General features: G+C 44.9%; 1 protein-coding gene across 1 annotated transcript in view; it reads left to right on the top strand.

Moving 5' to 3' along the window:
* Window positions 1–12,914, top strand: part of CFAP47 (cilia and flagella associated protein 47) — a 1,022,460-nt gene that overhangs the window by 366,264 nt on the left and 643,282 nt on the right. The window contains exon 35 of the mRNA XM_070750589.1: window positions 9,101–9,217. Within this exon, the coding sequence (XP_070606690.1) occupies window positions 9,101–9,217 (117 nt within the window). The remainder of the gene's footprint in view (window positions 1–9,100; window positions 9,218–12,914) is intronic.

The following is a 12,914-nucleotide window of genomic DNA, read 5'->3' on the forward strand; positions in this document are numbered from 1 at the left end:
ATGGTTTCAACTCCGTGCCAAGACGTCCCTTCCAGATGCCAACAGACACGGGAAACCGAGCAGCTGTCATCGCTCAAGAGGAACCAATGGATCTAGGTACGGCCATACCTCACCTGAGTTAATCCGAGAGAGCTAAATGTCAAGGGGAAGGCCTATGCATGTATTGTGGAGAGGCTGGACACATGATACCTACTTGCCCTCAGAGAAGAGGTCTCACCCCCATGTCTACTCCAGTCTTGAACACCGTGCCCATAGTTCAGGTACAGGCTACCTTGCTGGGAAACGACCAGAGCCCAGCCTAAAGCAAACTTTATTCCGGGCAGGCACCAAACCAAATGGCAATGATAAGACAGAGGAACCGAGACCGTCAAGACACTTGACCTTAGCCACTAAGGTGAACTTAGAAAACCTACCCAAAAACCTCCCTGCTATTGCCTTTGTGGATTCTGGAGCCACCACCAACTTCATGGATGAGACATTCGCTCATTCTCGTAAAAAATATAATTTATTAGTTTTATAAAAGGGAAGAGGGAAATGGGAATACAAAATAAGACCTTCGCTCATTCTCATGCCATACCATTGGGCCTCGTCACACCTCCTATTATTGTTGAAACCATTGACGGCCAAGTTTTCTTGTCCGGACCAATCAAATTCCAGACCCAACCACTTACCTTAACCATTGAACACCACGAAGAACCTATTCAATTTTATGTCACAAGAGGCCTTCAATTTCCTATGGTCCTTGGCTTAGCATGGCTCAGAACCCACTTTGCTGTGACTATCATAAACTCAATTCCATTACCATTCACAACCGCTGCCCTCTACCTTTAATCTCAGAACTCATAGACCGCCTCCGTATAGCAACCATTTTCACCAAAATCGAATTACAACGTGCCTACAACCTCATTCGCTTCCGTCAAGGCAATGAATGGAAGACCGCCTTCGCCACCCACTATGGGCATTTTGAATTCGCTGTCATGCCTTTCGGATCTACCAATGCCCTCGCAGTATTCCAACATTTTATGAATGAGATCTTTAACGACTTTATTGACCACTTCATGATCGTCTACATTGATGACATTTTGATATACTCTCCTTCTCCAGAAACTCACCTACACCACTTACGACAAGTACTCCCATGTCTCCGACAACACGTTTATGCAAAGTTAGAAAAATGCCTTTCAAACGGCCATTGACTTCTTAGGCTATGTCATTTCCCCTCAAGGCATCACCATGGACACCGAAAGACTCGATGCCTTGCAAACTTGGCAACCACCAGCTCGAGCCAAAGATGTCCAACGACTTCTGGATTTTGTCAACTACTACCGAACCTTCATTCCTAACTTCGCTATATTGACTGCACCCCTCACTCACCTTCTCCAGAAAAACGTTCCATTTCAGTGGGGCACCAACAAACAACAAGCCTTTCTTAATCTCAAAAAAGCTTTCATGCAAGAACCTATTCTCCAATACCCTGATCCCCACCATCCATTTATCATAGAAGCCAACGCCTCCGACATTGGAGTAGGAGCTGTACTTCTCCAACAACACCAAGATGGCGGACCTTTATTTCCCTGTGCCTACTATTCTAGGAAATTAAAACCTCCTGAACAGAATCATTTGGGAAAAGGAACTTTTGCTTTTGAGACCTGGCGACGTCATCTGGAAGGAGCCTGTCACCAAGTACAGGTCAGAACTGACCACAAAACCTTGGAATTTCTCCAAACTGCCAGGAAGCTAAGCCAGAGACAAATCCGATGGTCCTTTTTCTTTGCCAGATTTGACTTACCTACATTTCTAAGTAGGACAACAAACAAACCGACGCATTGTCCTGCAAACCTGAATACACCCAAACCCATGAACCTGTGCCGCTTCATACCATTCTGCCTCTTGCATCGATCGCAGCCACCCACAATGTGGTAGATCTTGGCCAACAAATTTGGGAAACACAATTTATTTATTTATTTATTTATTTATTGGATTTGTATGCCGCCCCTCTCCGGAGACTCGGGGCGGCTAACAGCAACAATAAGACAGTGTACAATAATAATCCAATACTAAAAACGATTAAGAACCCATTAATATAAAAACCAAACATACATACAGACATACCATGCATAAAACTGTAAAGGTCTAGGGGGAAAAAGTATCTCAATTCCCCCATGCCTGACGGCAGAGGTGGGTTTTAAGTAGCTTACGAAAGGCAAGGAGGGTGGGGGCAATTCTAATTTCTGGGGGGAGTTGGTTCCAGAGGGCCGGAACCACCACAGAGAAGGCTCTTCCCCTGGGTCCCACCAAGCAGCATTGTTTAGTAGACGGGACCCGGAGAAGACCCACTCTGTGGGACCTAACTGGTCGCTGGATTTATGCAGCAGAAGGCGGTCCCTGAGATAATCTGGTCCCGTGCCATGAAGGGCTTTATAGGTCATAACCAACACTTTGAATGGTGACCGGAAACTGATCGGCAACCAATGCAAACTGCGGAGTGTTGGTATAACATGGGCATATTTGGGAAAGCCCATGATTGCTCTCGCAGCTGCATTCTGCACGATCTGAAGTTTCCGAACACTTTTCAAAGGTAGCCCCATGTAGAGAGCGTTACAGTAGTCAAGCCTCGAAGTGATAAGGGCATGAGTGACTGTAAGCAGTGACTCCCGGTCCAAATAGGGTCGCAACTGGTGCACCAGGCGAACCTGGGCGAACGCCCCCCTCGCCACAGCTGAAATATGTTTCTCTAATGTGAGCTGTGGATTGAGGAGGATGCCCAAGTTGTGAACCCTCTCTGAGGGAGTTAATGATTCTCCCCCCAGGGTAATGGATGGACAGATGGAATTGTCCTTGGGTGGCAAGACCGACAGCCACTCCATCTTGTCTGGGTTGAGTTTGTTGACACCCATCCAGGCCCCAACAGCCTCCAGGCACTGGCACATCACTTCCACTGCTTCGTTGACTGGACATGGGGTGGAGATGTATAACTGGGTATTAAATAGCAGGGGGGGGGAGTACCGACCCCTGAGGCACCCCACAAGGGAGAGACCTAGAGGTCGACCTCTGACCCCCCACTAACACCGACTGCGACCGACCGGAGAGGTAGGAGGAGAACCACTGAAGAACTGTGCCTCCCACTCCCAACCCCTCCAGCCGGTGCAGAAGGATACCATGGTCAATGGTATCGAAAGCCACTGAGAGGTCAAGAAGCACCAGGACAGAGGACAAGCCCCTGTCCCGGGCCCACCAGAGATCATCCATCAGCGTGACCAAAGCAGTTTCCGTGCTGTAGCTGGGCCTGAATCCAGACTGCTGAGGACCTAGATAATCGGCTTCTTCCAAGGACCGCTGGAGTTGAAGCACCACCACCTTCTCAACAACCTTCCCCATAAAGGGAAGGTTGGAGACTGGACGGTAATTATTGAGCACGGCTGGGTCCAGGGAAGGCTTCTTGAGGAGGGGGTGCACAAGTGCCTCCTTATAAGGAGCCGGAAAGGACCCCCTCCTCAAGGAGGCATTGACAATCTCCTGAACCCAGCTCTGTGTCACCTCTCGACTGGCCGAAACCAACCAAGTGGGACATGGATCCAGTAGACAGGTGGCGGAACTCACAGCTCCAATGGCCTTGTCCACTTCATCAGGTGTCACCAAGTCAAACTTCTCCCAGACAGATGGGCAAAGACGTTTAGCCCCAGTCACCTCGACTGACTCATTGTCAGTCGACTCTGTTTTACAGAGCGAAAAACGTGTTAAAATCCTCGGCACTACTCTGCAAGGGCTCCCCAACTCCCCCCAGGTTAAGAAGAGAGCAGGTTACCCTAAACAGAGTGTTCGGGTGGGATTCCACTGATGCAATCAAGGCGGCATGATACGCGCATCTTGCCGCCTTGAGCGCCACTTTGTAAGTCTTAATATGAACTCTTACAAGTGTTCGATCGGATTCGGACTTACTCTTTCTCCATCGCTTCTCTAGATGTCTCTTCTGGCGTTTCAACTCTCGGAGCTCCTCATTGAACCATGGAGCTCTACGGGGTCTAGTGCTGCGGAGAGACCGTAGTGGCGCAATTCGGTCAAGGGCCTCCGCTGCAGCCTTGTTCCAGGCCTCAGCGAGAGACTCTGCCGAACTGTGGATGAGTGCATCTGGAAGAACCCCAAGCGCCTTCTGAAAGCCTTCTGGATCCATCAGGCGCCTGGGGCGGAACAACTTAATTAGTTCCGCCTCCCTGCGGGGGAGGATTGGAGCCAGGAAGTCCAGCCGCAGTAGAAAATGGTCTGACCATGACAAAGGCAACACTTCTAAGCCCCTTAGTCTCAGATCATTACTCAGTTGCTCAGAGAGGAATACCATGTCGGGTGCGTGCCCCCCCCCTCGTGAGTCGGACCCTGAACTACTTGGGCTGCCATGGTGTCCATGAACTCCTGTGCCAGTCCAGAGGATTCGCCAAGCAACAGCAGGTTGAGGTCCCCCAAGACAATAAGTCTACTGAACCCCACTGCCAGCCCAGCTACCTCCTCGAGTAGCACAGGCAGGGCTTGTGCCACACAGCTGGGAGGCAGGTATGTGAGAAGCAAGCCCACCTGAACCCGTAAGTCCAACTTCACCAGGAGGGACTCGCAACCCGCAATCTCCAGAGCAACAAGTCTATGCAGGCAAAGGCTCTCCCTGGCTATAATAGCCACTCCTCCCCCCTTCCCTGGGGTCGAGGTTGATGCCATATCTGAAACCCGGCTGGGCAAATTTCAGAGAGAGGAACTCCTCCCTTCGGGCCCAGCCAGGTTTCAGTTACACATGCCAGGTCGGCCTCCTCATCCAGGATTAAATCCCAGATGAGGAGAGCTTTATTTATCACCGACCTGGCATTGAGTAGCAACCTGAGCCCAGGGCCAGAATTACACTCATCACCAGTGCCCAGGGTTGAGTTCACGGAGCCAGAACAAGGAATCGTTATTAGACAGCGATCCCTCGTTCCCCTGGGACGGCTGACTCTATGGCTCCCGCCATATCTGCCTCTCCCCAGCAACACCGGGATATTCTGACCCTCTGCCACCCCAGAGATTGGTGCCCCCTCCCCTCCTGCCTCTCCAGAGTCAGGTGGGCCAAATATATCATTCATACTATTTCCATTCATCTCATCCCTGGCATAACCCCACCCATCCCACTCATACCAATCATTCATCCCATACACATTATTGCACCCACCCCAATTATCCATCAGTTTAAAAAAAACCCAATTAATTAAAAATAGATTAAATTAGCAATAGATTAATGCACTAATAAAATATGTTACAAATATATAAGATATAAAATTATAAATTCATAATAAGTTAATATAAAGAATATAAAATCAGATCTTGGTCGCTATCAATCATCAGTCAATCAATCAATCTAGGTATGATGTCCTCTATAGATCTTCCATATAGTCTTACTTAAAGTCTGCTGTTTTCTACAATCTTCCCACTAGGGGCGCAATTCTATGGTCTTAACAGTAATTAAGAAGGAGATGGGAAGATGGGGGGGGAGATGAGAAACTATGACAAAAACGAAAGTTAGACATTAAACAATATCTCCAATCTAATTGGCCATGATGATTCTAGGTAGTTAATTCCATTATTCTTACCCCCTCTAGTCACTCTGGTCACATTAGTCAGTTGTTCTGATATCTACCAACACCTACTCCATGGGCACTCATACTGGGCGTCTGTCTCCATCCCACTTTATCCTCCTTGGCACCAGCAGCTCTCACCCACTGGTGCGATGCAGGGTTTTTTTTCGTTGTTTCTGGATATTCCTCGCCCACCATATCTCTGCAGACGTCCTCCACCACCGACAGCAGGTCACTCCCACCGGCCTGGATCCTTAGCGTCTTTGGTCTCACAAACAAACAGGGTCACCTCAGTTTCAGAGCTGGTCTCTGCTCCACTCCGCTCTGCTCCGCTCCCCTCCTTTCCGTCGTCCCCTCACCTCCACCGCCTCGGCACTGGCACTAGCACTGGTCACTCTCATTCACCGATGCCGAGCCAGGAGGCTCGGCTCGGTCTGGCTCTCTGCTTTCACAATTCCCTTTCTCCCCTTCGGCGTTTTGCATTTTGCATCCAGGCACGGCCGCCATCTTCCGCGCCCCAGCTGATTGCCCTGAAGAACTCTCTCGGCGTCGCAGTCTCTGGCGCCCCTACAGCAGAGCAAAAAGCATTTAGTTTCTAGCCCCCACAATGGGAGACCAGGTAGCAGATCGACTTCGGGCCATTTCAAGTCTGGATTGATTCATTCCTGACGATTTTTTCACCGTAGTCTCAGAGGAGAGGTGGACCCACCATCTCCATACTGCTCACACCGGAACCGGATGCCAGGACCCCTTTGTCACCCAAAGGAAACAAGATCCAGAACCTGATTCTCCATGGACCATCGCTGATGACTTGCTCCGCTACCGTGACCTGCTCTACGTTGCCGCAGGTCCACTCCGAGGTCTCATCCTCAACCAGTGCCACGATATTCCCGCAGCTGGCCATTTTGGCCTCTTCAAAACCCTACGCCTCGTCTCTCATACCTTTTGGTGGCCCATGATGTCAGTACCTACGTTAACTCATGTATCCGTTTTCGCCAAGCCAAAGCCGCCACCGGACCCCCTCCGGGATTATTGCAAACTTTACCTACACCTGAAAGACCCTGAGGTACCATTTCTATGGACTTCCTTACTTGTTTACCTGTTTCTCAAGGGTTCACTGCTATATTTGTAGTAGTGGACATGTTCACGAAGATGGCTCATTTTATCCCTTGTTGTCAAATCCCTACAGCCAAAACCACAGCTCACCTATTTATCCAACACATCTTCCGCCTTCATGGATTTCCTGACACCATCATCTCCGACTGTGGTCCGCAATTCACTGCCCAGTTTTTGAAAGAACTGTCTCCAAGTCAAGATTTCCCTGGCATCTACCCATCACCCCCAAACCGACGGGGGCACCGAAAAAGTTATTGGCATCCTGCAACAATACCTCCGTTGCTTTGTTCACGACAGACAAAACGATTGGTCCAAATATATGTCTGTAGCTGAGTTCGCCTTTAATAACTCTGAACATACCTCTACGCAGACCACACCATTCTGCGCCAACTACGGGTTCCATCCCCGCTTGTTTCCGCTCACTCCTGCTGATTCGCCATTTCCACTTGCTGGTGATTTTCTCAATGAGTTACGTGCCATTCACCAAGTCATCCAACGTTCCTTAACTCAAGCCAAAGAAGACTACAAACGCTTTGCCGACCATTCCCACAGAGGCACTCCCCCATTGACTGTTGGCGACCAAGTTTGGCTTTCTACCAAATACCTTTCTTCTGAACCTCATTCCAAGCTGGATCAATGTTTCATTGGCCCTTTCGCTGTTGAAAAGGTCATCAATCCTGTCACATACTGTTTGATCCTACCTTCTTACATACGGGTGCATCCCGTTTTTCATTGCTCACTATTGCTCCCAGTCTCCCCTGACTCTTCATTTCGGGCCCCAGTCCCTGGTCCTACCAGTCCTGCTCCCTCCCATTGGGACACCGCCCTTCGCATTCCACTATGATGCTTGGACATTACTAGCATCTGGGACTCTTGTTGGCTCAATGACCGTTTCCAATACCAGGTGGAATGGTCTAGAGGTGGGCCTGACACCACTGTTTGGATGGATGCTCATGACTTTGATGCTCCTGCTTTGATTGCTAACTTTCATGTTCATTTCCCTGATAAATTTTAAAAATACAAATTTAAAAAATAAATAAATAAATATACCTAACCCTAATTTTCCTCCGGGGAGGGGAGGGATCCTGAGGAGGGGGATGGTGTTGTACATACTCCTGGTCAGTTGGAGGATGATGAAGAGCTTGAGGACTCTGATACATATAGTGTTTATGAATTAGTGGTAGGCCCTAGGTTACAGGTATTAGAACAGGTGGGAGGCCGGCAACAGGATGTTGCTATGAGTCCAGAATCTAGTGAGGAAGAAACAGACATTTGTTGGGTCAATCCTCAATTCAGAAGGGTCCAAAATCGCAAGGAACAGGTGTTAGGAAAAATATATTAAGGGCAGAAATGGGTTAAATACTGGAATGATGTGTTAGTTATGTCAGGAGGCTAGTGGGGAAGAAGGGCGGAGTTTCAATGTTGTAGCTCTAAGAGGAAACATGTTTCAGTTTGGCTCCTGAGTGAGTAAGTTTATTCTGTGTTATATTGCAGTCATTCCTGCTGTTTTTGAATCATGCTGTAAATTCATGAATTTCAGGAGACGGAAGGAGGCATGAAGGAATGCATTTGGAATGTAATTAAGGGAGATAATGGGAGAAAAGAATGTACCAGTCTGTATTGCATTTTTGAATACAGAAGCAAAGAGAATAAAAATGGAGTTTCTTTGTTTATGAAATACTGCATTCAGTAAGAGTTATTTTCAATAACTAAAGTTCTACCAGAAACCAGAACACAACTAAGGTGACATTTTTTGACAGAACAATCAGTGGAACTTCTTGCCCCCAGAATTTATGTGTATTCCAACACTGGATGTTTTTAAGAGTTTAGACATTTCATCTGGAATGGTATAGGGCAGTGATGGGCACCACAAGTGGCATATGGAGCCGTTGCCCATAGCTCAGCTCCAATGTGCATGTATGTGCCGACCAGCTGACTTTTGGCTTGTACAGAGGGTTTGGGAGAGGTTTTTTGGCTTCCAGAGAGCCTACGGGTGGGGGGGAGTCATTTGTACTCTTCCCCGTCTTCAGGGAAGCCTTTGGAGCCTGGGGAGGGTAAAACCCGAGCCTGCTGGGCCCACCAGAATTTGGGAAACAGAGCCAGAGGACCTACAGGGGGGTGGGAGAAGCTGTTTTCACCCTCCCCAGGCATTGAATTATGGGTGTGGGCACTCACACATGTGCGATAGCACGCATGCATGCTCTTTCAGCATCCAAGGGGGAAAAGGTTCGCCATCACTGGTATAGGATTTCCTGCTGGAGCAGGGTTTTGAATTAGAAGGCCTCCAAGGTCCCTTCCAACTTATTGTTCTGTTATTCTTATTCTGTTGTCCTTTACCTGTAACTATTCCAGATGTTCACTCAGAAAAACTTTTATTTTCATTTTGGTTGCAGATTTCAACTCACTTCGTGAATATGTACACTCATCCCACAAGTTTTGAACAGTATTTGCATAATGCTTTGATACTTGTGAATGCTTTTCATGCAATAAATCTTGACATAGATATAGTGGTAAGTGGTCCTATATTACAAATATTCTATGAATAATATTTTTTCAGTTACACCATTTTATGTTCCTATTTTTAAAGTATGCTAATGCACGTAGGTGGTTAAATTAATTTAATTTAATTATATTATTTCAATAATTGTTTAATTATTAAGTTATAATTAAGTTATAATATAACTATCAAGCTAGCTTATTTTAACTTTTTGTAAGTATAAAAAAGGGACTAAGAACAAACCTAACTCTAACCCTAATTTTATGGTGATTTGTAATATTTCAAAAATACAGAGGTTTTGAATTAATTATGCATGAATTTATTTGATTTATATCTTGCCTTTATTTGTCAGTCAGGGGTCTTCCTCCCAGTTCAGACAGGTTCATCCAAACTGGTAGTGACCTGCTGGTGACATCACAATGATGTTATCAAACCAGATCAGTCGTTGCCAGTCCATGGGCGCCACCATCTTTAAAAAAAAAAAAATTCTCCCAAATTTTTGTAAAAACAATTTCTTGTTTGCCTGTGCAAAAGTCATGTTTCCAGCATTGTGCATGCAGTCACCCTCTTGTTTTCGGCATTTTTATTTTTTAAAAAAAGTCTGGTTTTTTGCACTATGCATGGTTTTTTGCACAGCGTGGGAGGAAGTGAACCGGCAGTGAGGTAAGTTAGAACCCATCTTTGCACTGAGTGAAGGAGCCTCCAAAGTTGCCAGCATTGCTGCTGTCCCCCACTCTCTGCAGCTTAGAGCTCCAAGCTGAAGAGTTCTTTAACTATTGCGATGAAATGGGAGCTCTGGGTGTGCCACGCCCACTTTGTTCTCCTTGAGAGCTGCTTGTTCTGTCCCCAGCAAGAATGTAACACAAAACCCAGTTTATACACTTATTTAATTCAAACATCACTACTAATAAACGTCTTAGCAGTGAATATGCACACGCCAATCTACAAGCAGTCTTTTTTTGGCAAGCAACCAGCTACTAATTAATCTTCATTAATAGCTGGTATCAGTTTGAAGAGTTTTAAAGCAAAGAAGAGCAATTAGGTCTTGGTATCTTATGTAGCTTCAGAGAGTTGGCAAAATGCCTAGAGGTAGTTCTTGATAACTGAAATGGCAGCAGAGAAAACAAAGCAGAAGTCTTTCAGACACTATGAATAGATTGGTTTCTCTAACATTGTATCCTGCTTGGCTGTGCACACACATGGGAAAGAAATGATTTCTGCCCTTCATTTGAGATCTGACATAGTTAGTACTATCTGTTTCCTATTTATTTATTTATTTATTTATTTACTTACTTACTTACTTACTTACTTACTTACTTACTTACTTACTTACTTACTTACTTGTTTATTTGATTTGTATGCCGCCCCTCTCAACAACGCAACTAGTAGAACTCAGAAAGCATTTATTAACGAAGTAAGGGATAGAAAGAAGAGGGAGGGAGAAGGAAGTAAGGAGAGAAAGAGGAGGGAGGGAGGAGAGAAAGAAAGGTTGAATGAAGGTGAAAGGGGAAAGGAAGTTAAAATCAGAGCACAGAGAAAGAAGGAAGGTAAAATCAGAAGGGAGAATGGAAGTAAGGAAGGAATAAGTATGTGAAGGGGGTTCATGTAACTGGGTGGGAGTGTGTGATGTTGGGTTTGACATGCCCACCCATTTATTTATTTATTTATTTATTTTGTCAAGTACGTATTGGTAGTATACAAAGATATAACACTGTTTATATACGTGATATTGCTAATAAGGGAAACATTAGGACAGGACAGTGCACTTATGCATGCCCCTTACTGACCTCTTAGGAATCAGTGAAGTCAATCATGGATAATCTAAGGAGAAAGTTTTGGGGGGTTAGTGATGAAACTATAAAGTCAGGTAGTGAGTTCCAGACGTTTACTCCTTGGTTGCTAAAGTCGTATTTTCTACAGTCGAGTTTAGAGCAGTTTACTTTGAGTTTGTATCTGTTGTGTGCTTTTGTATTATTGTGGTTGAAGCTGAAATAGTCGTTAACAGAAAGGACATCGTAGCAGATGATTTTATGGGCTATGCTTAGGTTGTGATTAAGGTGACGTAGTTCTAATCTTTCTAAGGCTAGGATTTCAAGTCTGGTTGTGTTCTGTTTCAAGTAGAGGAGTGGGGGGCTCTTCTTGTAAAGTATTTCTGGACTCTTTCTAATGTATTTATGTCTAAAATGTGTTGTGGGTTCCAGACAGATGATCTGTATTTCAGGACTGGTCTGGCAAAAGTTTTGTATGCTCTGGTTAGTAGTGTGATAATACTGGAGAAGAAGAAGCTACGTAAGATTAGGTTAACAATTCATGAAGCCTTTTTGGCGATGTTGTTGCAGTGAGCTTTGGCACTTAGGTCATTTGATATGAGTTAAATATTGCTGTAAGCCGCCCTGAGTCCTATGGGATTGGGTGGCATAGAAATCAATTAAATTAAATTAAATTAAATTGTATGAAGTGAGGGTTGTCTATAAGGTCTTGTATTTGGTGTTCTGATTCTTTTTGTCAATGTGTAGTACAGAGCATTTTTTGGTTGAGATTTGAAGTTGCCAGATGTTTGACCATTCTGACACAAAGTCAAGGTCTTTTTGGAGGGTAGCTGTGTTATCAGTGTTGTTGAAGAATTTTAAATCATCGACAAAGAGAACGCAGTTGCTTGTAATGTGATTACAAAGGTCATTTATATAGAGTATGAAAAGTGTTGGGTCTACTATGCTGCCTTGGGATACACCACTGTTAACAGGAACAGGATTAGAAAGAGTGCTCCCTATTTTGACAACCTGTTGTTTGTTTGATAGGAACGAAGTTATCCAATCATGTAGGGATCCTGAGATGCTGTAGGTTTTGAGTTTTAGAAGCAGTTTATCATGAACCACTGAGTGAAAGGTTTTACAAAAGTCTATGTAAATTGCATTTATTGATTTGCCTTGATCGAGATGCGTAGTCCATATGTTTTTGCAGTGAAGGAGATACAGGTTACAAGATATTTTTTTCTGAAACCAAATTGTTTGTTAGAGAGTTGGTGTTTAGTTTCTAGGTACAGGGTAATTGATTGGTTAATGATTGATTCCACATTTGCATGTGACAGGCATAGAGAGATTGGTCTGTAGTTTTCAGCTAGACTGGGATCTCCTTTTTTAAGATGGGGATGACTGTAGCTAGCAACCATAGGTTTGATAGTGAACTGGTGCTGAATGATTTTTAAAAGATTATATTTAGTGGTTCAGCTATGGCTGTGGATAGCTTTTTTAGGAAGAATGCACATAGACCATTAGGCCCAATTGATAGAGAAGGTTTTAGGTCGCATAGTGCTTTTTCATTGTTGTCTTCAGTAAAATGTATTTGAGTTAAGTCATATTTATACGAGTATTTGTGGTACGATTAGGGAATTTGGGGCATTAGCCGTTGCTGTTTACAAAAACTGAGCCAAAGAATGTGTTGAAAAAGTTAGCTTTGATTGATTCATCATAGCATTCTTTGTTGCTGGGTCCTTTTAGTAGTGAGATAGATCTTGAGTCCTTGAGTTTGTTATTTACAAATTTGTAAAAGGCATGGTTGGATTTGGTGCATAGGAGGGGTTTTTTTCTTGTTTGCTGTGATAGTTGAAGCATTCCATCTTTATTTGGTGGCATATATTTTTGTAGCAGTTTTTGAAGTTGGGATTTTTGGTGGGGGAATGTAATTTCCTTATTGATATTGATAGTTTGTTT

This window comes from Erythrolamprus reginae, chromosome 4 (assembly GCF_031021105.1).
Source record: "Erythrolamprus reginae isolate rEryReg1 chromosome 4, rEryReg1.hap1, whole genome shotgun sequence".
NCBI classification, from domain to species: Eukaryota; Metazoa; Chordata; class Lepidosauria; order Squamata; family Dipsadidae; genus Erythrolamprus; species Erythrolamprus reginae.